Source organism: Lolium rigidum, chromosome 1 (genome assembly GCF_022539505.1).
Source record: "Lolium rigidum isolate FL_2022 chromosome 1, APGP_CSIRO_Lrig_0.1, whole genome shotgun sequence".
NCBI lineage: Eukaryota > Viridiplantae > Streptophyta > Magnoliopsida > Poales > Poaceae > Lolium > Lolium rigidum.
This window is the reverse complement of record NC_061508.1, coordinates 243,529,710-243,554,605: the sequence shown is the minus strand read 5'-3', so window position 1 is coordinate 243,554,605 and position 24,896 is coordinate 243,529,710. Positions and strand designations below refer to the sequence as shown.

The 24,896-nt window shown below is 42.8% G+C and overlaps 2 protein-coding genes and 1 non-coding gene across 5 annotated transcripts; 1 reads left to right on the top strand and 2 right to left on the bottom strand.

Annotated features, from left to right (window-relative positions):
* Positions 1-3,968: 3,968 nt before the first annotated feature.
* Positions 3,969-6,383, top strand: LOC124692094 (glycine-rich RNA-binding protein RZ1A-like). 2 transcript variants are annotated; one of them, XM_047225402.1, is made up of 4 exons: positions 3,969-4,066; positions 4,901-5,011; positions 5,495-6,120; positions 6,240-6,383. In XM_047225402.1, the coding sequence occupies exons 2-3, from the start codon at positions 4,901-4,903 to the stop codon at positions 6,092-6,094; spliced, it is 711 nt and encodes a 236-aa protein (XP_047081358.1). In that variant the 5' UTR covers positions 3,969-4,066; the 3' UTR covers positions 6,095-6,120; positions 6,240-6,383. The 2 variants fall into 2 exon arrangements, with proteins under 2 accessions (XP_047081358.1, XP_047081351.1); XM_047225395.1 differs by having other exon boundaries at positions 5,495-6,383.
* Positions 6,384-9,616: 3,233 nt separating this feature from the next.
* TRNAY-GUA lies at positions 9,617-9,701 on the bottom strand. The gene is given in 2 exon segments: positions 9,617-9,652; positions 9,665-9,701. It is a non-coding gene; the product is annotated as a tRNA-Tyr (tRNA).
* Positions 9,702-9,973: 272 nt separating this feature from the next.
* Positions 9,974-15,790, bottom strand: LOC124692081 (serine/threonine-protein kinase STY46-like). Of its 2 annotated transcripts, XM_047225383.1 has the most exons (14): positions 15,301-15,789; positions 14,886-15,022; positions 14,480-14,549; positions 14,264-14,374; positions 14,070-14,120; positions 13,798-13,934; positions 13,451-13,558; positions 13,302-13,378; positions 12,212-12,387; positions 11,568-11,663; positions 10,791-10,871; positions 10,638-10,688; positions 10,387-10,527; positions 9,974-10,313 (listed from the first exon to the last, which is right to left on the bottom strand). In XM_047225383.1, the coding sequence occupies exons 1-14, from the start codon at positions 15,607-15,609 to the stop codon at positions 10,224-10,226; spliced, it is 1,635 nt and encodes a 544-aa protein (XP_047081339.1). In that variant the 5' UTR covers positions 15,610-15,789; the 3' UTR covers positions 9,974-10,223. The 2 variants fall into 2 exon arrangements, 1 of the variants encoding a protein (XP_047081339.1); XR_006999324.1 differs by lacking the exon at positions 9,974-10,313 and having other exon boundaries at positions 10,463-10,527; positions 10,791-10,837; positions 15,301-15,790.
* Positions 15,791-24,896: the final 9,106 nt, after the last annotated feature.

The window sequence follows — 24,896 nt, the reverse complement described above, 5'->3', positions numbered from 1 at the left end:
GCTCTAGGCTCCCCCCGGCTCTACAGTGTTGACAAGGCCGCTGCCCGCCGGTGGGCCACATCCCTTAAACTTTGAGATCCTACACTCTCTCGTGCACCGGTTTCCTAACGGGGTTTGGGTTTCTATCGCTCCCGCAACCCCAGAATTAGTAGCCAAATACACGATGCATTCCCCTAGGCCCATAAAGGTGAAGTATCATGTAGTCGACGTTCACATGACACCACTAAAAGAATAGCACCACAACTTAAATATCAAATCATTGCATATTACGCAACATAGTTCCACTACTAACATCATGAATTCTCCCATGTCCTCAAGAACTAAACGAACTACTCACGAGACATCATATGGATCATAATCAGAGGTGATATTATGATGAATACCAATCTGGACATAAACCTTAATTCAATGGTTTTACTCAATAGCATCAACTACAAGGAGTAATCAACACCGGGAAAGTTTCCCTTATGAACTAGACAAGTATGAAACCCAAGATGTTACAGCGGGACGGCGTGGAGACGGCGGTGATGATGGTGCTGCTGGTGGAGATGATGGTGATGATGATCCTGATGAAGTCCAGCTCGATGGTGGTGACGATGGCGATGATCTCCCCTCACCGGGAAGAAATTTCCCCTGTAGAATTTTGCCTACCAGAGAGCCTTTCTTTCTCTCTGGTTCTCCGCCCCGTAGCGGCGGCAGAATATTTCTCTGGTCGCTCTCCCGATCTTAGGTTTCCCGAGGGGTTGAAATACGCGAGGGGGCGTCGTCAGAAATGGGCCAGGGCGCCCAGACCATGCCTACACGCGACCTGGGGTGGGCCCGCACCTAGGGGTGGTTTGGCGATCCCTGGACCATCTCAGCCTCCCCTTCTGGCTTCCTCCATCATCTAGAAAATTAGGATTTTCTGTATATTTTCTAGGAATTGTTGATCTTCAGAAATATGGTGTCTTGACGGTCCTTTTGCAAGCAGATTCCTGGCTCCGGCCCTTAATTCTCCAATAATCATCAAACATGCAAAAATAGATGGAATGACATAAATATTACCTCTAAATATGAAATATATCAATGAATAACAATAAATTATGATATAAAATAGTGATACAAATTGGACGTATCATAAGACCCTGAGATCCATCCTTTGTGTCCTAGTATATCCCAACATTGCGCGCTGCTAGAAATTATCCATATCGTCGTTGATATGATGAAAAATCACGACGGACGCGTTAGGTACCCTTAATCTTTTGCTAGAATTCAGAACTTGATAAGACCTCCGCGGCCCAAGCTGAATTACACAGTTATCCGAATTTGTGTCCGGGGACTCTAGTTTGAAGGTTCACTTGTATTTTCTTAACTAGTTCCCGATCTGTCAGATGCACAAGGCTTGTTTACCAATATCCCTATGACAAGACAATGTCTAATGACAACTGAAATATCAATTCAACTACTCCCTCCGGTTCATATTACTTGACACTAATATAGATGTATCTAGACACATTTTAATTGTAGATACATCCATTTAGAGACAAGTAATATGGATGGTAGGGAGTACAAATTCAACTTTCAAGGCAATAAGCCAAGATTTGAGGCTCGACCCGAGTCTAAGACTCGAGATAAATACTTCTTCGTGTACTTCAAAAATCTTGAGTTGAATACTTCCTCGAGTAGTACAACTCGAGCCTATCATCGACTACAAGCACTCGAGCATACACTCGGGGGCTACTCCCATCGAAAGCATTGGCCGCGCACCTGATAAAAATATGAAGACCTCAGTCAAGCAAACATTTTGAATAACAAGGACTTTGAGCCTATCCTCGACTACAAGCACTCGAGCATAGCCTCGGGGGTACTCCCATCGGGAGCGGTCGCTGCGCACCCGATAGAAAGTTCAACACGGAGAAGCAAGAACCCAAAAGCTTCGGCTACTGCGTCGGTCAAACAAGGCACTCTATCAAACTAATGAATTCTTTACTCAAACAAAGTTTCATTTTTGTTTTGCAGGTAAATGAATCAAGGTTTGAAGAATCAGCTCGAGTCTGCGATTCAAGTGGAGCCTACTCCCATCGGGAGCACGTGGATGCAAAAAAGTCGACAACTTCATCGAGTAGTACGACTTAAGTCTATGCACGGCTGCAAGCACCCGCCCATAGACGCAAGGCTACTTCCATCGGGAGCGCTGGTTACTCACCCGGCAGAAAATGACTTCGCAACTTCACCTACAACAATTTATGTAAACATCAAGTATGGATTCGACATTCTTCGACCGATCAAGACACTCAGAGGCGATATTCGAAATGCTTGAGTCTCTACACAAGTTTTCGACTTCCCTAGACATTCGGGGGCTAAAGATATAGGTATATACCTGACATGTGTCCATTATTGCTATATCAGGTGCAATTCAGTCGAAGGCCCATGAAGCGCATAGTACAATAAGCAGCCAAAACCCAAGAAGCCGGGCACGTCAATCAAGGAAAGCTCAAATAACGAAACTCCAATACGTAGTCGACTAGGACTCTTGTAAACCCTAGCCTGCTGGTTGCATATATAAAGCCAGATAGGGACACTCGTTAGATTATGGCATATCATACCCGCAGATTAGACCTAGATTAGATATAATCATGCCTACGGCGGCTCCATGTAATACAACTATATTCATATACCGTATTGCTAGCAGAGTCTAGCGACCCTCCACCGAAGGGACATGAACCTAGGATACGTCATGTGTCATCTCACTCCCGGAATCTCAATCGCCACCTTTTCCTAAAATCCAAATCCATAACCCTGAACATTTGTCGAGGTGAACCCTTGTCAACGGGATAGGGAGAATTAGATTTTTGAAAAGCACTTCACACGGGACCGGCTACCTTCCAAGTTAGGTGGTGTTGTTTACAACCATCTTTATCTACAGATGTCTACAATAGAACACATCGCTCTAATGTTATTTACCCTTTATTTTAGTCACTCACGAGCGACAGGGCCACAAGCCCACGAGTGCCACAACCTCCCGAATAGCAGCCCCCACGATTAGTGCTTCTTTGTCGATTTCTTGCATAGTTGCTGCTTTTTCTGTTGATATGTTAAACACTATGTGTTTTTTTTTGGCGACGCTTACTATTTTTTCAAGTGAGTTGGATTATTCGATTTTAACCGGATCAAATTTATCGGTTTCCTAAATTTTCATGCCAATGCAGGTTACCATGCTTAAAAATCGATTTTCAAAAAAAAAAGCCCACAAAGAATCGAACCAAAATTTCGGTTAAACCTGAGGTCGTACCAGGTGGAGAGACAAAAATAGGTTTTTATTTTATTTTGGAAAATTTGGTTCTTTGGAAAACTAATGCCTCGTCTGATCCCCGGGACGAAACTATTTGAAATCGGATTCCTGGATTCGAGACAATGAGTATGGAGCTAAACTTGTGCAGGTCGACACCAAGGATTTTCAACACCGATGCAAGGTCACCGCCACACACACAGTTGGGCCGATCTAGCTTCGACGTCACTAGCATTTCCTTCAAACCTCTGAGGTCTTTTCTTCCAAAAATCTTTGGCGTCGACTTGCATAATTTTGGCTCCATCCTCGATGGTGCCGAACCCAAGGTTAGATTACGAAATAGTTTCACCGAGTGGCTAGATGAGGCATTAGTTTGGCCAAGGATCAGATTTTTCAAAAAAAACGTAAACTTTGTTTTAGATTAAAAAAACACCCAAACTAGTACAAAAAGTATAAAATATGTTTCCCTCAAACAACACAACATCTGTTCAACTTAACTTTTTTATTTGAGACAACTGTTTGGACTCAACTAGGAGTAGGGCTTCAAAATCGAGTACTACCCGGAAACCTAACAGGCCGACGTATAGGACTCGGATGTCGAGCTAAACTGGGCTTCCTGGGCCTCCGGCCCATATGAGCGCGGCGCTGGTAAACGCGGCATAGGGTCCCTACATATTGACCCCAACCCTTGACCTCCGGCGTCCGCTTATCTCTTCCTCTCGCCCAAGAAAAAAGACGAGAGAGATTCGAACTAAAACCTCTCGCGGCCGACGACCTAGCTCCCAGACCTAACCCGAGGTAATCCGACGAGTCTCCTCTCGCTACTCGCTCCGTCAATCTTTTCTGTTTTGCTAGCTAGGGTTCTAGGCTTAGATCTGCGCTTTTCGCAGCCGCAGATCCAATTAGTTTTGTCCTTTCGATTTATATCTTGTAATAAGTAGGTTTTCCTCCACGGCAATCGCGAGTCCTTGTCGTTATGTGTGTGGCTATCCTTTTCGGTTAAATTCCATCGGTTGGTTCCAGTGGATTTTGGGTCTGGATTTCCCGTACCCTGCCGCCAAGTTTGTGCCGATGATTCGTGTAGGAGGATTTTTTTTTTGTTTTAATCTGGCAGCGGTTGATTTGATTATGAAATTGGTGAGAAGAACACAGCCAATCCCATCACAGCGTTCTTCTAGGTTACATCAACTGGTGCTATTGTCAGGTTAATTGTGTTTACTCGTTGGTATAAACTGAGACGTCCTGGCGGGTAATGCTCAGCTTGCCTCCAGCTTATCCAACTGCTGCAAGGGCTACAATCCATCTTGTGACTTCGTAGTACCCGCATTGAAATTTTGATGCAACTTATTTTCGGCGGATCATCAATCCTGGGTGCTGGTTTGTGCAAGTAACTTAATTGTCAACGCTGGTACCTCTTGCTAGGTTGAGCCCCTTCATGCGCTGCTGCTAGCACTGTTATATAGCTACTATACTGATGGTTGTGCTTTGCGTTAGGTTGAGCCCCTTCATGCGCCGCTGCTAGCACTGTTATATAGCTACTGATGGTTGTGCTTTGCGTTAGGTTGAACCCCTTCATGCGCTGCTGCTAGCACTGTTATATAGCTACTGACGGTTGTTTTCTGCGGTTGCCAGATGTCGGACGCGGATGACTACCGTTGCTTCGTCGGGAGCCTTTCGTGGAACACTACCGATGTGGATCTGAAGGATGCGTTTGGGAAGTTTGGTCGTGTTACTGAGACCAAGGTAAGGTTATCTTTTCATACGGGCCTCAAATTCTGAGATCTTGTGTGGGTGAATGTACTCATGATTCTTGTAGACAAGTGAATGCCTCCCATATTTTCTTCGTTACTTATTCATGATGTTCATTTAGCAAATCGGTCCATCGATTTTATGGTTAGTGTATCCATCTGGTGAATAAGTCCATGAAGATTAGAGAGGAACCTGCAATAGTTTTGCTTGATCTTTTGTATACTTGGTAATGTACAGTGTAGTAGATCATATACTGTTATGGTATAGCAGGATTCATTGTTGCCTTGCCACTTTAGTTACATATCTGTTCTATACGTGAAGAATTTAACATTATGTCAACAAAAAAAAACATAATGGCGGTGTTAGACATCAAGCTATGTATTTGCACCCTCTATTAGTAGGTTGCTGACTAGATGTGGTTTGGCACCACTTTCTGGTTACTCTTGCTCATATTGCACCACATGTATCTGTTTGCAGGTGGTTCTTGACAAATTCTCTGGCCGATCACGTGGCTTTGGATTTGTAACTTTTGATGACAAGAAGTCTATGGAAGAGGCTGTTGAGGGTATGAATGGAATCGATCTGGATGGAAGGAATATTACTGTTGAAAGAGCACAGCCTCAAGGTTCAGGCAGGGACCGTGATGGAGATAGAGACAGGTACGGTGGTGGCGGTGGCCGTGATTTTGGAGGTGGTCGTGGTGGGGGTCGTGGTGGTGGTGGTGATTGCTACAAATGTGGCAAGCCTGGCCATTTTGCAAGGGAGTGCCCTTCTGGTGATGGTGGCGACAGGTATGGTGGCAGGGATGACAGGTATAGTAGCAGGGATGACAGGTATGGTGGCAGGGATGGAGGCAGAGATGACAGGTATGGTGGCAGGGATGGTGGCAGAGATGATAGGTATGGGGGTAGCAATGGAAGCAGCCGCTATGGGCCTGACCGTGGTGGTGATCGCTATTCTGGGAGCCGTGATGGAGGAAGCCGTGATGGAGGAAGCCGCAGTGGTGGCGGCGGTGGCGATAGATACAGCCGTGACAGGTCTGGACCGTATGATCGTCGCAGCCGTGATGAATACTGATCTTGATGGTGATGATTCTGTCTCAGGTATGAAAGCTATTGGATAATACTAGTGGTATGGTTGCTTTATATTACATAATGCAGCAAATGCTTTGCTGTTGTGTACCCTTATGAGAAGTTTGATGCTTTTGTTACTCGTTTACTAGTGCTTGGTTTACCCAATGTTCCTATCTGGATTTGGCTTGTAAACCAGTTCCTCGGGAGCTTCAGTGGATTGCGTTATTTCTGTCTGAGTTATATTTGGGATCCATGTTCTGTGTCTCTCTGATGGTAAAAGTCATGTCATGGTACTGGCCTTTGGTTATGATCCTGTATTGCATCGCTCGTGGTTTTCGTTGGAGTTGTGGTCTCAGTGTCAAGAATATTGAAGAACTACAGCTCGTTATTTAGTCTTATCGTGGTCTTGAAGGAAAGAATCAACATTCTGTGCTTGGGGTAACCATCTCCTTAAAATATTCCCTCAGAAACTAGTACAAGGAAACAAGGGTAAAATCCTCACAGGAATAGATTTTGTTTGAATTATTCTTTCTTAATAAGCTATGATTCTCACAATAATTTTTCGCAGGCATTTGGCCTGTGTTCCTGTTGGTCTGCTTGGCTTAGTGCTCATAATTTGCTGTTCAACCATCGGTCCAAATGCTCGCTCTAGTCTGTTCTATGGCACTTCTGCTCTCAGTTAAACCAACATAAGATCCCTGAACAAATTCATCGTCCTGTTTTGAAGCGTCGGTTGTTGAGTTCCGCCCTTCGTTGTCCTTGTGAGAATCGTTGCTTGGGAGGATACAGTCTTGTTTCTTTTCATGGGTTGCTGGCATGGATCACTTACTTTGTCCAACTTATGTTCCTCTGGGCTACTGCTATAAGCAACAACCTGGAAAGGATGCGTTTCATTGGGATGGGCTCTCTTACCTTCATTCCTGCTACAAAGTCTGTGGGGGTCTTAAGAAAAGTTCTAGAATCCTTCGTCTATTGTTCAACTTGATCCAGTGTGGCTCAGCTTATTCAAAGAGGAAACTGTTTCTTTGTCAGCGAAGGCTGCCTTCCACAGCAAGGCTTGCACTTGAACAGAAACCTCTTGTCATGTGGTTCTGTTCAGCAGAATGTTACATTACATCATGCTCTGCTTGTGCTATTTTGGCAGCGGGTATGGTCTGGTTCTTAGTTTCTAGGAGGGGTAGCACACATTGTTTTATTTTAGTCTAAAAGGTTTTAAGTCTGCTCTTTTTTGTTGACAGTGGAGTGAGTTCTAACTCTGTTTTAAGAAGACGCCTGATTCACTTTGACAATTGTGCGTTACAGTTTTGTTGTGTTTACTTTGTAACATTGTACAAATGGTTAATTCGCCAGCTAATGTCAAATGAATGAATGCGATATCTGTTAAACGGTATACTATTATTTATTTATCTGGCATGGCTCTGGTCTTCTCTTGGCCCGTATAGTCCACCCGTCCCTGGCAATGTTGGCAATGTTGGCAACAACACAAAGTGAAACTGTCAGACCTGCCCGATTTTCGTTGTTCGCTTGTATACAAGATAATTTAACAAGGTGATACTTTGTTTGCTACTATTCGAGATGTGGCAATCTATGCTAACTAAGCTAGTATTTCTGAGACTGGCCATGACCGTTACCAATCGTAGTCGGCCATTCTTTTTTTGGGGAATATCCGAATCTATTACTTATATGAGTTCATAAGAAGCATGAAGCACCCCAAACATAATAAAAATTATATTGAGGTCATTGGACCATCTAATGACCACTATTGCTGCCAGAACGAGTGGTCGATACGCCGCCATCACCGATCCCTTACCGGAGCCTACGTTGTTGATGACACCAATGACCAGTGTCCTAGAGCCGAAGTCGTCGCCAATGAAACTATTGAATTGATCCAAACCTTGTAACGCCAAACATATCACACAAAGTCGTCGCCAATGAAAATATTGAATTGATCCGAACCTTGTAATGTCAAACATACCACACAGGTAAACTAGACGAGATCCACCACTTCATGGAAGCGGCGACCAGACGAATCCCCGCCCTCCTCAATGCCACCAGCTAGATTTCCGCCGAGGTGGAAGAGGAGGCGGATATACCTTATTCTTGTCCCACAAAACATCGTCATAGCCACCATAACGATGATGCTGGTTGACCAAACTCTAACTTTAAGGACCCTACTATAGCGGTGAGTGCAGGTCCAAGGTCCCCACCTCCTCCATCTGCCGGAGGGGCAAGTAGAGAAGGCGAGGACCCGTCGATTCTTGGTCATAGACGACGAGGACGAGGTAGATGGTGTCTGCTAGGATTTTCACCCTAGCCACCGCCTATCCAAATTTACTGTTTGGACCCTCTTTTAGAAGAAACATCTTAAACCGGTAGTTGCCCATCTATTATATGGTCTAATGGCTTCAAGTAACAAAATCACAAAGATAGACACCGCTCCGTGGTGTGACTAACTCCCATCACGATGTTTAAGGTAGAACAAATCGTGAACACCGTTTCACCCCTTCTCCCCATGACAGGTGACAAGGGCAGCGAACCTTTTCCCCCCTGATCTCATTCGGTGTGGGTACTGGTCCCCTCTTTGTCCGCCTGCCACTTTGGAAACAGGAGGAAGGGAGACCTTGGCCCTCCTTTCTGGCATAGTAGTTAGGGTTAGGGTGTATGCATTGGCGCACCATTGGGTGATGGGATAGTGGCGGGGTGAATAATCTTCGTCATCTCCACTCCCACCCCGACATGGAGTTGATGCCATCATGTGCTCGCCGATCTGCGTTAGGTTCGTGGATGGTGGCGGCAACTCCATCAAATGTGTTCGTCCTCCTGCTTTGTCCCCGTTTCCGTGGCGAGTGTCTCCGGCACTACGGTGGAGTAGGGAGGATCTTTCCAGGAGCTATCCGCCAGCCGCGACCCATGGTTGCGATGATGCCGGCGTGCGGTTGAAGATAGTGACCCTGAAACTTGGAAGGTGGTCCGTGGATGGCGAATCTGGCGTGATCTCTCAACTTCGCCGATGAGAGGCGGCAGATCTAGAGACGAGATGGCACGGGGAAGATCCCGACCGACATTGCCACAACGATATACCACACACATGAGAAAGCTTGGCTCTGATGCTCATTTGACAGGAACGGTAAATAACAAGGCTGTCTCTAGTCTCTCTGAACGTTAGTGATGGTGTTTCCCCGGTTCGTGCAACGATGGAGGTGAGTGTCTTGGCGGCGCCCAGGTTGGCAATGGCCAATAGTGTTGAGATGTGCAGGGACCTCCAAGTACGTCTCATGCACGGCGTCTTCATGGTAGTTTCAGTGAGGATCTTGTGTAATCTCTTTTTACATGGAATACACGGGTAATGAAAAAAGAAACACTCCCACATCACGATAGCTCGTATGGCCTTGTAAAACTTGAGTTGATCGTGTCGCTCGATACGTGACTACCTTTCTCCTGCAGTGGAATTACAACCTTCTCCTTTTCTCGTTCATTTTCAACAATTCAGAGGAAGGGAAAAAAAACTCCGGAAACGAAAAAGTAATCCGACCTACCGGATTCGAACCAGTGACCTAAGGATTTATCTGCAACACTACAGTCCTCCGCTCTACCAACTGAGCTAAGGTCGGGTTGTTGTGCTTGGCAGCGGTAAAATATTCATAACCTAATAAAACTGCAAATAAAAGTCAGCAATCAGTACCAACGTTTTAACCGATGGACTAGTACTACGAAACCAGGATCAGAGAATAGAATATTGGAAAATTTATGCACGACAGCCGGAAAACGAATTCTTTTTCATGGTAACTGCAAAAATAAATAAATCGCGTGCACAAGAGACCAGGGCCAGCATAAGCAGGTGAAGGAAGCCAGTCACACGTTTCAACCACAAACAGGAAGAAGGTTTCTCAAAATTTATCCCCTTTCTGCTCTTAATTCCTCCCCATAATACGTATGGTCCTTTTATTCTTTCGTATGTACACAAAGAGTCCAGCACGTTTTATCCCAAGACGATGCCCTTGATGCTTTCTTCAGCTTCAGCATACCTGTACATACATCATCTTCGACCGGAAAGGAACTACACGTTGCCAGGCATTCAAACCCTTATCACACGCAACGGCATCCTTTTGGAACTGGGGAGATGTCCCAAGCTACTAGGATAGTCCTCTGTTTTTTTCTTTCGCTCTATCACTATATTTCTTTTGCATTTTTCCTTTTGAACGTCGATGGGCTACCTTGGGCGGCTGCAGTAAACAATGATCGAATCAAGACAGATTGTTCATACAAATTCTTGGTTTGAAGGAATTCTAGCTCTACCTGAACTTCGTGTAGGATGTCCTCGAGTTGGACGGTGATCTCCGCAAAAACTGGTCGTTCGTCAGGATCTTCATCCCAGCACTGTTCAATCAGTTCCGACAATCCCGGGTGCGTGCCTGGTGGGATCTCCAAGCGTAATCCCTGTTGGAAAGTCAGCAGAGGTAACAAGAGACGACAAGGATCTCTGAAATAGGTCTGAACAAAAGATGAAAATTGAGTTCATTCAGCGATGACTGACAGCATAGATGTACCTGCCTTACTCCCAATACGGCTTGCAAGGGTGTCATGTTATCATAAGGGATCTATAGAGGAATGAGGAGTAAACAGTTACCTCTAACCAAGATAACAAAGAAGTTTCAACAACTCGGATATAAGTTCAAGATGGATTTGACGCCAGGGCATACCTTTAATGTAACCAACTCCCATAGAACAATAGCAAAGCTGAATACATCTGCTTTGTGATCATAAGGCATATGGTTAATAATCTGTTAAGATAAGCAACAGCTATCAGCTTCTCGTGAATAAAATATCAGGACACAATGTAAAAATGAGCTCAGATCACACAAGCATGGATTCAAAGTTGCAACTTCTTTCCTTGAACTTATCCTTCAATTGGTGACTAAAATAGATTTCTTATGTTTGTCAATGGTTCAAATAGAGGTTTTTCTACATGTACAAATTACACTGTTTGACCCAAAACCTCTTAATCTGATTCCATAAAACCATTCTTCTGGCGCCTGCATGGGGGAACATATGAAGTTTGGCATGTTCCAATTACATTATCACTGGCTGATTCATACACCCCTGTGGACAAGTTGCAGAAGCAATAAACACTTATTGATATTTAAACCATATATTTGCTACTAGGATCTGATAGGTCTCTCCACCACTGAACCGTGTATTTGTGAATGCACCTCAACAGGTCTATTATAACCATGAGACATTTGAAAGCAAGGCAACGTGAGGCGGGTTACATTCCGGGGAGGACGTGACTCAACCAGCCATTGAGCTTCCATGAGAAAAATAAGAGATCAAGAGAAAACAAAAGATTGGTAGAGAGTTTTGGCACACAGAAAATAACAATAAAGTACCAAGTAGACTAAAATATTAAACATTCAAAGCTTATTACAATTGAATAAAATAGATTCTAAAAGGTAAAAGGAAAAATAATTCAACCCTACCTCGGGTGCCATCCATCTGTAAGTTCCAGTTTCAGCAGTCATGTGTCCTTCCTGACTACCAAGTCGAGCCACACCAAAGTCTGCAATCTTCACAACCTATTTCCAGAAGTAGATTTAATAGGTAATGACTAGGCAGGCAAGTTGACTTCAGTTTAAAAATATTTATCGTCACTTTCCCATCCAAGCATCAACAAGGTGGAGACTTTATATGCTTAGGAGCGCAAAAGTTAAGTTTTGTGACATAAAATAGTCGAAATTCACATTGTAAAAGACAATTCTTTTAAAGGACAAGTTATTTGTCTAACAGAAGACAAAAGAATAGTTGATAAAAAATCATATTCAGTTCTTAAGTAGCTGATTTTTTAAATGGATGCATATTTCCTTCTTCTGTGATCTCATAAAATTTATTCAAGCTTTAAAACATCATCTGCCATTGTTAGTTTACCAGATGTAAATTGTAACCTTTATGTGTTCAAAGAATGATCATACAACAAGCAGGCACTCTGACTAAAAACCAAATGAACCATTGCAATGCTTTTTTATATGTTTTCCAGGTTCTATGCCACATATAAGAAAAATTAGAAGAAATGGACTCTCGGATTCTCAGGACCAATAGCTTCAAAAGTTTGAGTAAGTATGCATACTTGATTTTGGCCTATGAGAATGTTTGCAGTCTTCAGATCTCTATGAATTATGCTATTCTGATGCAGATATTCCATTCCTTTTGAGATTTGGATACCAGTCTTTAGAATCACAAGGAGGCCTAAAACACCATTTTGCTTGTGTAGAAAGTCATATAAATTCCCTCCAGGCATGTATTCTGAAAGAAACAGAATCAACCGCAAATGAAAAGATAAGCTTACTAGGTGAGGGACTCATCACTTCGTGTATCCGAGAAGAAAAACTTGAGCTTACTAGACAGTGGGCTATGATGAAATTGCAAAACACACTCATTCAAAAAATATTTATTAAATAAACAAGAGTCTAAGACAAAACACGCAGTATGGCCTGGAGTGTCTGTTAGGCGGCGCATGGGAACCTAGGTAGTGACAGTCTCTGAAATCTAGTTACTTGAATAAAAAAGGGCCCTATAATTGCATATCCCAAAATTCTACAAAGAAAGAATACAGGAGAGAGAAACTATCAGAAACGGATTCAGGAGACAACATCCAATTACACAGTTCAATAGAATAACATAACATCTGTTTTTCCTGCCCATCAAATAAAAAAGTTATGAACTATCGGCAGATTTGACAGGAGCAACAAAAAGTCATATGGTTAAGCATACAGAAGGCGTAAAAGAATCTACATGATTATAGTTTCATGCATATTAAAAATTGAAGTAATTCATGTAAAAAATTCAAGCAATGGATTTTTCACTTTTTTTTTTTCAATTAGAAGTTGCATCACAAACACGACCAAGATGTACATCAACTGACTTCAGACTCACCCATAAGTTACAGTCCTAATAGAAATCTTAGACTCACAAAACAATCAAAGCAATGCATTAGTATCTTAACTTGATAATGGTTTTATTCTGCATCATGAAATTTTCATGATAGTATGAATAATCTAAAATAAGCTCCAGCAGCAGACTAAATAGTTATAGCCTATCTGGAGACCATATCTATATCTATAACCTCTGTGTGTGCATGAGAATTATATCACTGTTATCTAAGTCAGTACAGAGTTCATTCCAATCCATAATATTCTTTTTGGCAGTATTGATGGTACCTGTTACAATGCCAAACCACTTTGGACGACCTGTGCATGTCCCATAAAATTTAAGGATATTTTCATGATTAACTCTCCTGAACCAAAAATATCTTGAGTCGGTCAGAGTAAACATAACGGATTATCAGTAATGGCTGCAGAAAGCTTGCCTTAGAATGAGCGCTTGCTGCAAGAACTCAACTTCTGAAGGGCTGTCGAAATGTGTGATTCTGAGTACCTTTATACAAACATCATAACCAGCATATGTTCCTCTATATCTGTGAAACAGAACATGAATGAGATATGTTGGATAAGTTAACTGTTGTGTGGCTTTGCCTACCTAGGGCAAATGTAGGTTCATGATATTCATGGTTTTTTTAGAGGAAAAGGCAGGCGTCTAGCATTCATAAAGATAGGAGTGAATATTTGTTAGGTGGCTTCATGATAAATGTCAACTTTTCTGTTCTGATGCCAGCATGCATAGAGATATTTCAAGTAAGTGTCAAACAGTTCTTACAAGTCCGCATAAGACCCAGACCCAATCTTTTCCGTCATTGTTAGCATGCTCCAGTCGACTTCACAATCTCCAACCTGTTGTCGTAGCTCAAGTACTTTCCCCGAGGATGAAGTACTTGCTGAGTTAGATGATGCTCCCTGCATGTTTACATGGGGATCGTTTAACTCGATGTGGAAGGAAATGTTACAGATGGCATCTGAAACGAAGGTGCAGATATGTTTTGCACAAAATATAACATTTATAGTAGTTAAGTGGAAAAAAGGGCATCATACATTTTTTTGTTTTAGATTTTCCTTGATTGTCGCGATCAACGCACCTGTATCCTGCATGTACAATTGCAAGATGACATATATAAGATAATCTAATTATAGAGAATAATAGTTCATAGTGTCTGAGAAATGTAAGCATGTAGTAGTTGCAGCCAGTGGCACTGCAAACCGGCAAGTTTATCTAATTAAAAGTTTACCTCTGTGTCCCACCCATCAACAACAAAAACATCCAAACAAAAGCCATCAGTTGTGGAGTAAACATGAGCTTCACGAATATTGAGTCCGACTTCAGATAGCAATGAAGTCAGCTGTTGAACAACTCTATCTTGTAAGAAACTTCACATGGAAGATATGAAAAGCAAGCTATGTGAAATTGGGTATTAAGAAAATTCTATAGAAAATATTGGCATTACCCGCATAAGGAGCTTGGGCTTGTCGAAGGAAGAGAAGATGATCTCATGAACAAGGATAGGTCCTGAATCCCTGTGGAAAATTGGGAGGCCAGTTTAACTAAACGTCACAAAACAAACAAGTATACACGTAAGCTGGAGCAGTTGGGGAGTATGCTTTATTGGAGGAAAGACAACTTGTAGCAACTACTCTCGAATTTTTTTAAAAAGGAATATGGCACTTGGAAGTGAGATGTCGGAGATTTTTCTAAATTCGGATGTCTAGATACATCTAAATTTAGACAAACTTGCGACATCCTTACATGGGCAGAGGTAGCACAAAAAATAAAAAACAACGATATGATGGACAGTTGTGATATGATTTTAATGATACTAAGGATGGTCTTGGTACGATTTGAGAGCGAATTACCTTGATGGGGAAGACATAGAGACCGTGGTGTCGGCGACATGTATCCTCTCCAAAGTGAGGTCTTCTAGTAATAACCTTTGTGTTGGATCATCACAGTCAGGATAGGTACCCTCGGATTTCGGTTGAACTTGAATGTACTGGTGAAACACCAAGGTATAGCAAAAAAAAAAGTGAAATATAGTAACAAATTATGTTATACAAATTCAACAATTTAACTGTCATCACCTCGATTCTAAGACTGAACAGCACAAGATACTACACTGCACCTCAGATTCTTTTTTTTGAGGAGTATGCACCTCAATTCTAAGGATTTGGTTAAAGTACACTGCACAAGCGTATTCATCCAGGGCGTACACTAGATTTGGGAGGAATTTGCTAGCTTTGGGATGAACTGAAGCCAAAACCGGGTGGGTACCTCTATGAAGCGAGCTTCGAAGACGGGGAGGTTGCCGTTCTGGACCTCGTCGAGGACCCTCCGGTGGAGCAGCACGTCCTCGGCCTTGTCCACACCCAAGTCTGTCAGGTACCTGTCCGGCAGCCTGTCGAAGTGCGCGCAGAGCTTGACCCAGAACGACGAAGGATCAGACTTCCCCTGTTTGCCGGCCAGGCGCTCGAATATCTTGTGCCGTAGGTCGTGGTGGCCGCTGGAGGACCTGGGCGGCGACGAGCTCTCGCCCGTCCCCTCCTCCCACTCCTTCCCAGCTTGCGACGGCGGCGGGGGCATCGGGAACTGGAAATTTCCTTCTTCGAGCCGGCCGAAGCCGGCTTGGGGTATTTATAGGCCGGCGAGCTCGAACTCCCTCCGATTTGATTGGATTGAGAAGGTGGAGACGAAGGAGGAGCCGATTGTAAGAAAAAACTGATTTTTTTGATTTGTTTTCCGGCGGCGACTGCTTGACCTGCCGCGATGGCGGGAACAGTACAGTGAGCCGTGGCGTTGCCGGCGGCAGAGATTGGACGGTGGATATGCGATAACGGGGGAGGATCGGACGGCTGCTCAGCGCCTTACGATCTCGGACGCGACAATCTTCCCGAGACGGCCGGGCAGTAGGTATCGTCCGGCCGGCAGCTAGACTCTCCGGGTCCGGCGAAGGGTATTTTCGTCATGGTTAAATCAAAATGCGCTTCTTCATCATACTCCTATTTATTTTGTTGTCTTACGCGTCGTCTAGTCAAAAGTGATAAGTACGTACTACTCCATGAAAGGGAAGAATATAAAATGGACTACATATGGTTGCTGACTCGTAATTTTACATGGCTGTTGAGAGATTGTTCTTTGCACTAGGTAGGTTCCCCTTACCATTTGCTTTAGTTTCTAAAGTTATCACTTTTACATCTGGATTGACATAATAATATTCACAGTAAAAATAAGCACCATCGCTAACTCCAGTTTGCCGCCCAACTCTAGCGCCGCCGAGGCTGACATAGGAAGAGACGTCGAGCCTCCACCATTGCAAGTTAAAAAATAGCACCGTCGCTAATGAGGCTTTGTGATTCGATGAACTTGGCTGCTGACATGTTGTTGTGGCAGGCCGACCGGGGAACGTCCCCCTGCTATCTGGGACCAAAATATGCCACCTCCCATCGACAAGTCGGAGAAGAACAACATGTCCACCACCTCCGGACCAACATCTTCGCTCCAGAAGAACCACCTCGCTCGGCCGCCAACATCGTCGTGGATGACAACGAATGTCAGCGACACATCGAGAAACTGATCTCGCCAGATCTGAAGAACGGCGAGAAGACCAAGCTGTCGATCTAAAGGACTGATTGGTAAACTTTGCCACCAACTCCGAGACGTGGCCCAGAAGGTCGTCGCCGGTGTGGGAGTAGAGTTGAGGCAGATTTATTAGCTCGAACGCTTTTCCCGACCACCACCCCAACGATGCACCACAACACACAAAACCTAACCCTAACTACTAAGTCAGAACGGAGTAACAAGGTCCCCATCCCTCCTGCCATCGCTGGAGCGGCACACGGAAGGAGAGGGGACCTAGTCCAACGCCCTGGCCGGTGGAGGAGATTGGGAGGAGTTGGGAGCCGCCGCGGAGGAGGAACAGGCAAAACACGCATCAAGGTGAATCATGAGTTTATATATCAATTCTTTTATGCATGTATATTAAGGGGCAAATATACACCTAGGATTTTTTTCTAAGAATAACTACCGTCTAATCCATGCAAGAAAAGAATCTTGTTTTTCCGAAAATTTATGATTTTTTAGGCCAAAATGATCTATCGTAAATACATATTTTGTCACATGAATATATGATACACAATTTTCTTTTGGTTTTTAAATATGTGTTTTTGTCGTATGCAGCATAATTAAAGTGCAATATTGTTATGCTAGAACCTGGTGCGAAGTGACCACCTCGGTATGACCTAGTGCAAAGTGGAATAAGTGCAAATCTACCTTGCCTCAAGTGCAGCTTACTCTAGAACGTACTATCTCTTATTCCTAATTAACACTAGCATCAGTGCATCAGTGACGGAGGAAACAGAGGGATTTTAGCTTCTTACTACAAAACATGTCCGTAACCAACAAAGAGCAACTTGGCATATATGTATTCAATAATTTAAACATCTCGTTTATATCTATGACATCCAATATACTATATTTTGTTGACAAATACAGTAGGACTCTACTGTCTATTTTATTTTTTGGGTACAAATTACACAGGTATAAGAGTTTTGTACAGAAGAAATAGAAAGAAAAACCAGCAAATCTATATGAAGCTATGTACCCATGAAAGACTATAGATCTTCCTTTTTGCATGTACTTTAGCCATTAAGCTCATTAAACACTGCCCTACATCTATAAAAATCGGCCTAGATTCCTTAAATGATCTGAGCATTCCTTGTTTTCCATATGGCCCAAGCTCTTGAAATTATGAGTTCCATGTAGAAAGGCTTTTGAAGGTGCTGTGCATCAAACTGGAGATACAATCCAAATGAGTATATTCCGTTTATAATGTTAGATCGCGGCAGAGATAATGCCAGTGAAGCCTGCGAAAAGGGGCAATGGAAGAATAAATGGTCTCTTGTCTCTAGTTGTGTATTACATAGAACACAAGTATAGTCTTCTAGAAAGAACTTTTTTATTATTATGAATCAATGCTCTAGTGTTAACTCTACAATGAAGCAAAAGAAAAGTTTGTTTCCGCAACATGATCTCCAAAGCCATTGAAGGGTATTTGGTGGCTGTCACTAACTAATCCATTAAATCGTTGAATACTTGTTAACATATCCATGCAACAAATATTGGCTTGATTTTTTATTTTATGTTGTCAAATTGACACAACCTTTATATGAGGTGCTCTCAGAGAGAGAGAGAGAGAGAGAGAGAGAGAGAGAGAGAGAGAGAGAGAGAGAGGGAGGGAGGGAGGGGGAGGGGGAGGGGGAGAGGGAGAGGGAGAGAGAGAGGGAGAGAGAGAGAGAGAGAGAGAGAGAGGGAGAGGGAGAGGGAGAGGGAGAGAGGAGAGAGAGAGAGAGAGAGAGAGAGATGCATCTAGATGGCCAAAAATCAATAAGTATGGAGTGTTTAAGTGCACAAAATGAGGACATAGTTCTTAAATATCAAGCCAGACCGTGACACCCACACCCATGCGTCCGTGTACATAATCCATTCTCATAAGGTAATGTCACTCGATACACTAGTTATCTCTCAAGCATTGTCGAGAATACATACTGAAAATGACATGAATTATGCAATAATTTAAATGAAAGGGAGCTGAGCTTCTCACTACAAAACACTTAACCAACAAGAGCAACTTGAGATACATATATTCAATAATTTAAACATGTCATTATGTGTAGGGCATACAAGACACTGTCACTAGCTACTCCATTAATTCTTTTAATACATTTTAACATATCCATGCAACAAATATTTGCTTGAATTTTGATTTTACGTTGTCAAATGGCACAACCGATAATGTGCTCCCAGATTGAAGCATGTATGGAAATTTTAGAAAATCAATAATTATAGAGTGTTTAAGTGCATAATTAATGAGGACATACATTGTTACTAAATCAACCTACATCATGATAAGATAATTCCAACCGATGCACGTAGTCATCTCTCGAGCGTTCCCGAGAATGCATACCGAAGATGGCATGCATTATGTAATAGTTTAAAACTTTAAATATAAGGAATCAACCAATCAGTATGCTTAATTTGAGAGGAGAATAATCTAAGCCTTGAACCAATAAACCGACCAATGAGACTATGCTACAACTTTGAACTTCCCCCTCAACTACTGTCATCATCATCAAAAGAGAGAGCCACGAGTTAGCTGCTGAGAAACAAGAATTACCCTCACGAGAGAAGCAAGAGCATACGCAACAAGTGACATGTTTCGTACAAGTAAAACAAACTCATCCAATATATATGTTTTATTTTCATGCCCTTAAATATTTTTCTACTACAATATTATATGCTATCAGTGTGTCAAGTACCGGTAGGAAATTAAAGATTTGGCAAACATTTAAGATTCGCTGAACTCGATATCACCATATGTAGGACACATCACTTTGCGATACCCGTCAGTTATCCAATATCCATATGCTTCCGACAACCCCGATAATGTGAGACATGGATGTCGCAGATATCAAACCCGTAGAAGTTAGGGTATACTAGGATCCATCATTAATATACTCCATAGTATTACTCATGATTTGCCCAAGAGACACATGTAGCAAATATAAAAAGTATCATGTACAGTTTATAATTACTGAATTGCATAGTCATCAAAACAAGAAGCCGCGTACAACGAATAAGAGCATCCCAATCAGCATTACAAAAGTTGGGTTTTTAAGCTGGAGCTAAATAGTCGATAATGTCGATTCTCGAAGCTAGAGCTAGGCAGTTGATTTGCCGATGTTGAGAACACATAGATGATGAATTGACAGGAAATAACTAGAAGGCGTAGATAGAAACAGTCCGCTCGACCCAGTTAATAGGACAGGAAACAAGCCCCGGCCAGCTTGACGGCAACATCAATGGCTACGAATTTTTAAGCATCATCGATGGGACACTCACAAGCAAATGCTTCACTAGTAGGATCCTCCGCCGCAGCTAGCGTTAAACAAATTAAGTACCATGCATTGGAAGCAAATATCTTTGATCTCTATGATGGATTGGTAGATCCAATGTAGTATAATATCATTTCTCAAGCAGCTTGTAATATAGTACCATGGGAGGCTGACCCGGACTTTTGGCTCTCGGGTGCAGGCGCACTCTATATACTCTAAAAAATGTAGTAATTTCAAATAAAGTAAAAAAAAATCGAATCCTTTTGGGAATCAAAGATAATCAAGTATTGTACTCGTATAAATTTGTTTGGCCAAAAAATATTTCACATTGACTTCAGGAAAAAAAAAACAAATCTATGACGAATATAGCGTGAATAGTACTTTAATATAGGACCTTCAAGTCTGTTTTTTTCACCCAGGAAACAAGAGATGTTATTCCATGGTGAATCTTTCGTATACGAGTACAATACATGATCATCTTTGATTCCCAAAAACATTTGAATTTTTTTGACCTTTTTCTGAATTATTATATTTTTTTCCATATAGGGTGCGCTTGCTCCCAGGTTCACCCATCCAATTTCGCATGGGAGGCAAATGACATGGAGCCATGGCGCACACGGTAAGTAACTAATTAATGTATGGTAAATTTGAAAGCGTGTAAAGCTCAGTCGACTGAGAATTAACGGTCATTGTTTAGCACCTGGTTTTTTTTTTTAGAATATAGCACCTGGCAGATGAATCACATAATTCTCCTCCTTCTCATATTTACGTTGTGTTTTTGGGCCTTTGTAAGTAGTATTTTTTTTGCCAGGCCTAGGTTGTGGTTTATGCTTACACTAGTAGGTGTTTTCAAAATTTCAAGTGTACTTGACGAGGCCTCGTTTGTACTTGAATCTTGGAGATACGTATTTAGAACGAGCAAACAAAAAGCCCAAACGATGTGACCTGCTACCCTCAAAGAACATGAACCATAGTGAGATATTTTCAGTTCCAACTCACTTGCAAGTTGCAACTAGAAAATAAACTTAGTTGCAACCCACTTACAACTGAAATATCTCACTTGCAACTTAAATGCATCTATACATCTTAGTTGTAACTCATTTGCAACTTTCGCTCTAGCAAAGCCACTGATTAGGAATAAAATCTCAATTGCAACCTGACGGGGCAGCTCCCGAATGACATCAAGCCATCAGGGCGAACCTGTCCAATGCGACATGCCCAAGCTCTTTGTCTCCGATATATACTACTCCCTCCATCCCTAAATAGATGTCGTATAAAATTTGATAAGAAGTCAATATTTTCAAAGTTTGACCAAGAATATATACCAAAATATGAAGATATGTAATACCAATCAATGTCAATAGATTCATCATAAGATATATTTTCATAATATACTAAATTAATATCATAGTTGTTGATATTTTGTTCAATATATTTCGTCAAAGTTTAAAGACATTGACTTTTTTACTAACTTTATATGCCACCTCTAATGGCAGAGGGTTTATTGTCATCCCTTCGATAGCTTAACTCTCTTCTCGATCTCTGACACAGATTAATTTTTATGTAGCCTAACTCCTATGTTAATTCATAACTAATTCGGATGGGACTATGATTCTGAATCAAATCACTCGAGAGGGATTGGAGATTATCTTTCTACGTCGAAGAGGCGAATCCAGTCTTGGTTGGCATCCACGTAAGACATCTTGAAGCAGTATGTTCAAATCTACCTTTGTAACCGGCCAATTACGGAACAACGTTTGACAAATCCTAAGGACATCCTGCGGCCACTTAAATCAGACAACTTTTGTGTCCCATTTGCTTAGTTTGGGTGGCCGCGGGGATAACCATTCGACCCATGTACGGTTGGGCTAGAAGGTGCCCCCAACGCGGCCAACCAATTGGTTCGCAAGGGGGAAACCATCCCCCGCCAGTCATCTTCATTGGGATGCAATGGCAGGCACGACGAGACGCCTCCCCGGCAAATGCGATGCCGCACACGTGGGGTAAATTTCATGCTCGCGCAAGAGGTTCCCATGTGCGGGAAGCGTTGGCTCCTTGCGCCCTCCCGCCATGGCCGCTATCTTTAAAAGGCCATGCTGCACGACCCCGCCCTCGCACCCTCAAGGAAGACACACACGTCAATCTCTCCTTCTCCGGTGCCCTCTCCTCCTCTACGTCATGCCTTGCCTGCTCACATACCGCCGAAGAGCGCTAGGAGAAGGAGCGAGAGAGGCTGCGGAGCAGGAGGAACATGGACGAGTTCGTCAAGGAGGAGGATGACATCGAGGGGTGGGATGAGGAGGAGGAGTATATCCACCCGCCGATGAATAGCGAGCATGCCTCATTGCTCGCCTCCTTCGAAACCACCTAGGAAGAGGTGGCACGAGATCGCGTTCTCGAGGAGGTGAACATGGCCATCGAGAAGCGCGTGAATGAGCTCTCCCATGAGCAGGTCGCGGTGGGACGAGACGAGCGCACACATGAAGCCGAGTGGAAGGCCATCGGGGACCCGCTCGCCTTGCAGGATGCCAAGCACCTACTCCAGCTGGAGGGCACACACACCACAACAGATGTGAGACGGCATTGGCGTGGGTGGAGTGTGAGTTGCGGGAGGAGGAGTAGGGCTGGGCGGAGAGCTTTGTGCATGTGCGGTCGAACGTGCGGTCGCATCAAGAGGGGATGTCCATGCACAGAGCGCGTCAAGTCACAGAGGCCAACAAGCACGTGGATGCCCACACGAGGGAGGATACAGAGATTGTAGAGGCAGCGAGGGACGATGTGCAGCGCACCGCCATGGCAGTGGCGCATCACCACGCCTTCGAGTCTAGGGTGGCGAGAACGAAGGCTGCCGCGGAGAGAACCAATAGAGCCGGTCTGTTCCACTAGGGTAGACTACTTTGACCGAAACGTCTTCAAGGCCTAGGTGTAGTGAGGTCTATGCCATTATTTAGTAGAAAAATATAATGTGCTTTATATTGATGGAAAACTAACTTCATCTAGATGCCTATTATGCCATTCCTCGCAATCCCAGGAATATGGTTTTTGCGAGACATAATAGATTGATATCACAACACATCATTCATTACATACCATAATTGTCTTACAAATAAAGGATCACATGATCCAGTCTCATTACAATAATAGATGATCTATTGATCAATTTCAAAACACATAGCGGAAGCGAAGTAGCGTAGTAGTAGTCCATTTATTCCACAGGCAACTGTTGACGTCAGGAGTGATCCTAGTTGTCGTAGACGTCGTGCTGTCCTTCTTCCGGGTTCTGATACTCCTCTTCATAGTCTGGCCATTTGAATAGCCAGGGACACAGCCATAAGTACTTTAAAGTACTCGCAAACTAATACTAAGGTAAATACTATCAACTATAGTAAGGGGTTCTAAGCTCTAGTTTCATTTGCATAAAGCCAGTTTTATTACATAAGCACTTTACTAATCAAAACCTCTTCATTTTCCTAACTCAAGTGGGAACATTAGTGTCATTCCCATAACTCAGTTGTGATTCAAAGTCAAAGTCACCTTTCAAATTCAAGTCACAAGTCACCATTCATATTTTTAGAAAAGTTCGATGACGGAACAGTATGGCCTTTCCAACTCGTCCATGACCGCGGACGCGGCTATTCGAATAGGTTAAACTCTGCAGAGGTTGTACACTTGTGCCACAATAATTGCAATAGTTCATCAGGGGTAACTGGCCCTGATTTATCGTACGCAGTACGCGAACTACCAATCATAACCTTTCATTTACATACCCTAGTATAGGCACCTCTCCCCATGAGCTTGGCCTCCCGGTGAAAACAAACCGTCAACCCGTGAACTGCACAGGGCTTGCGTAGGACATTCACCTCATTTCACGTCATTTCACTTTTGGTGGAGGCAGCCTTGGCATAACCCCTATGACGCTTGTTCAGAGGGAACCCATACTAAAATACATAAGTTTCTAGTTAAGCCTTACCTAGATTCAGGTATTATGGGGGTACTTGTAAAATTGGAATGGTATCGCATCCGAACCCAACCATCAGTTTTGTAAATTCACCAAGTCATTCACAAGTCATATTCACCTTCAAAATCTCTCAATAGAATGACTCATCATTCCAAGGTTTTCAAAGTCATTTCATTTCACAAGTTCCCAACTAGAGTAGTCACTTTTAATGTTTAGCACTAGCAACTAGTTATGAGGGGTGCTAAATAGCTTATAGCTTTCTAGGCTAAGTGTGATGCTCTTGTACTACTCCATAACTAAACCAAGTGAATCATAAATCAAAAATTAACTTTGATAAACAAAATTCAATAAAGCTTGTAAAGTAAAAACTTGGGATAGGACCAATAGACATAAAGTAAAATGTAATGGTGCCTTGCTCTTGTAGAGCTTTGCATGAGTCTAGCTTGCATTGGTAATAGCTTGCCTTGATTGGGGTAGTGCTCAAAGTTCTCTTCTCCTTCCTCTTGGTAGAATACCTCTTCCTCTTGATAGTCTCCGGTACTAGCGTCTATAAATGAATACGAGGATACAATCACCAAACAACACTTAAGTAGACTTAATTAGCCTTAATGGCTCACACAAATGATCTAGCATCACTACTTAATATTTATCCAAAACTATGCTAAGGTTTCCTTACTTAGTATTAGAGAAATAATTTCCTCTCATTGAAAGGTGAATTAGGGTTTCTCTTTAGTGTGGAGAAATAATTTCCTCTCATTGAAATGTTGTTAAGATTTAACCTTCTCAAATAACAATGTATGATCACATGTCGACCAAGGTCAACACTTCTCACTTATCATCTGAGAAACATGATTTAAATGAGATTCATCATCTCATGCAATTTAAATAACCCTTGTGATTTAATATCCCCAAGTGAGCAAGTGTGAGACCATCTAACTAAGGACATCACATTACTTCATAACTGTTGGGGGGATGACCCCCGGTATACCAAAGGCATGCCAAACCGGATGGTTTGGGCCATC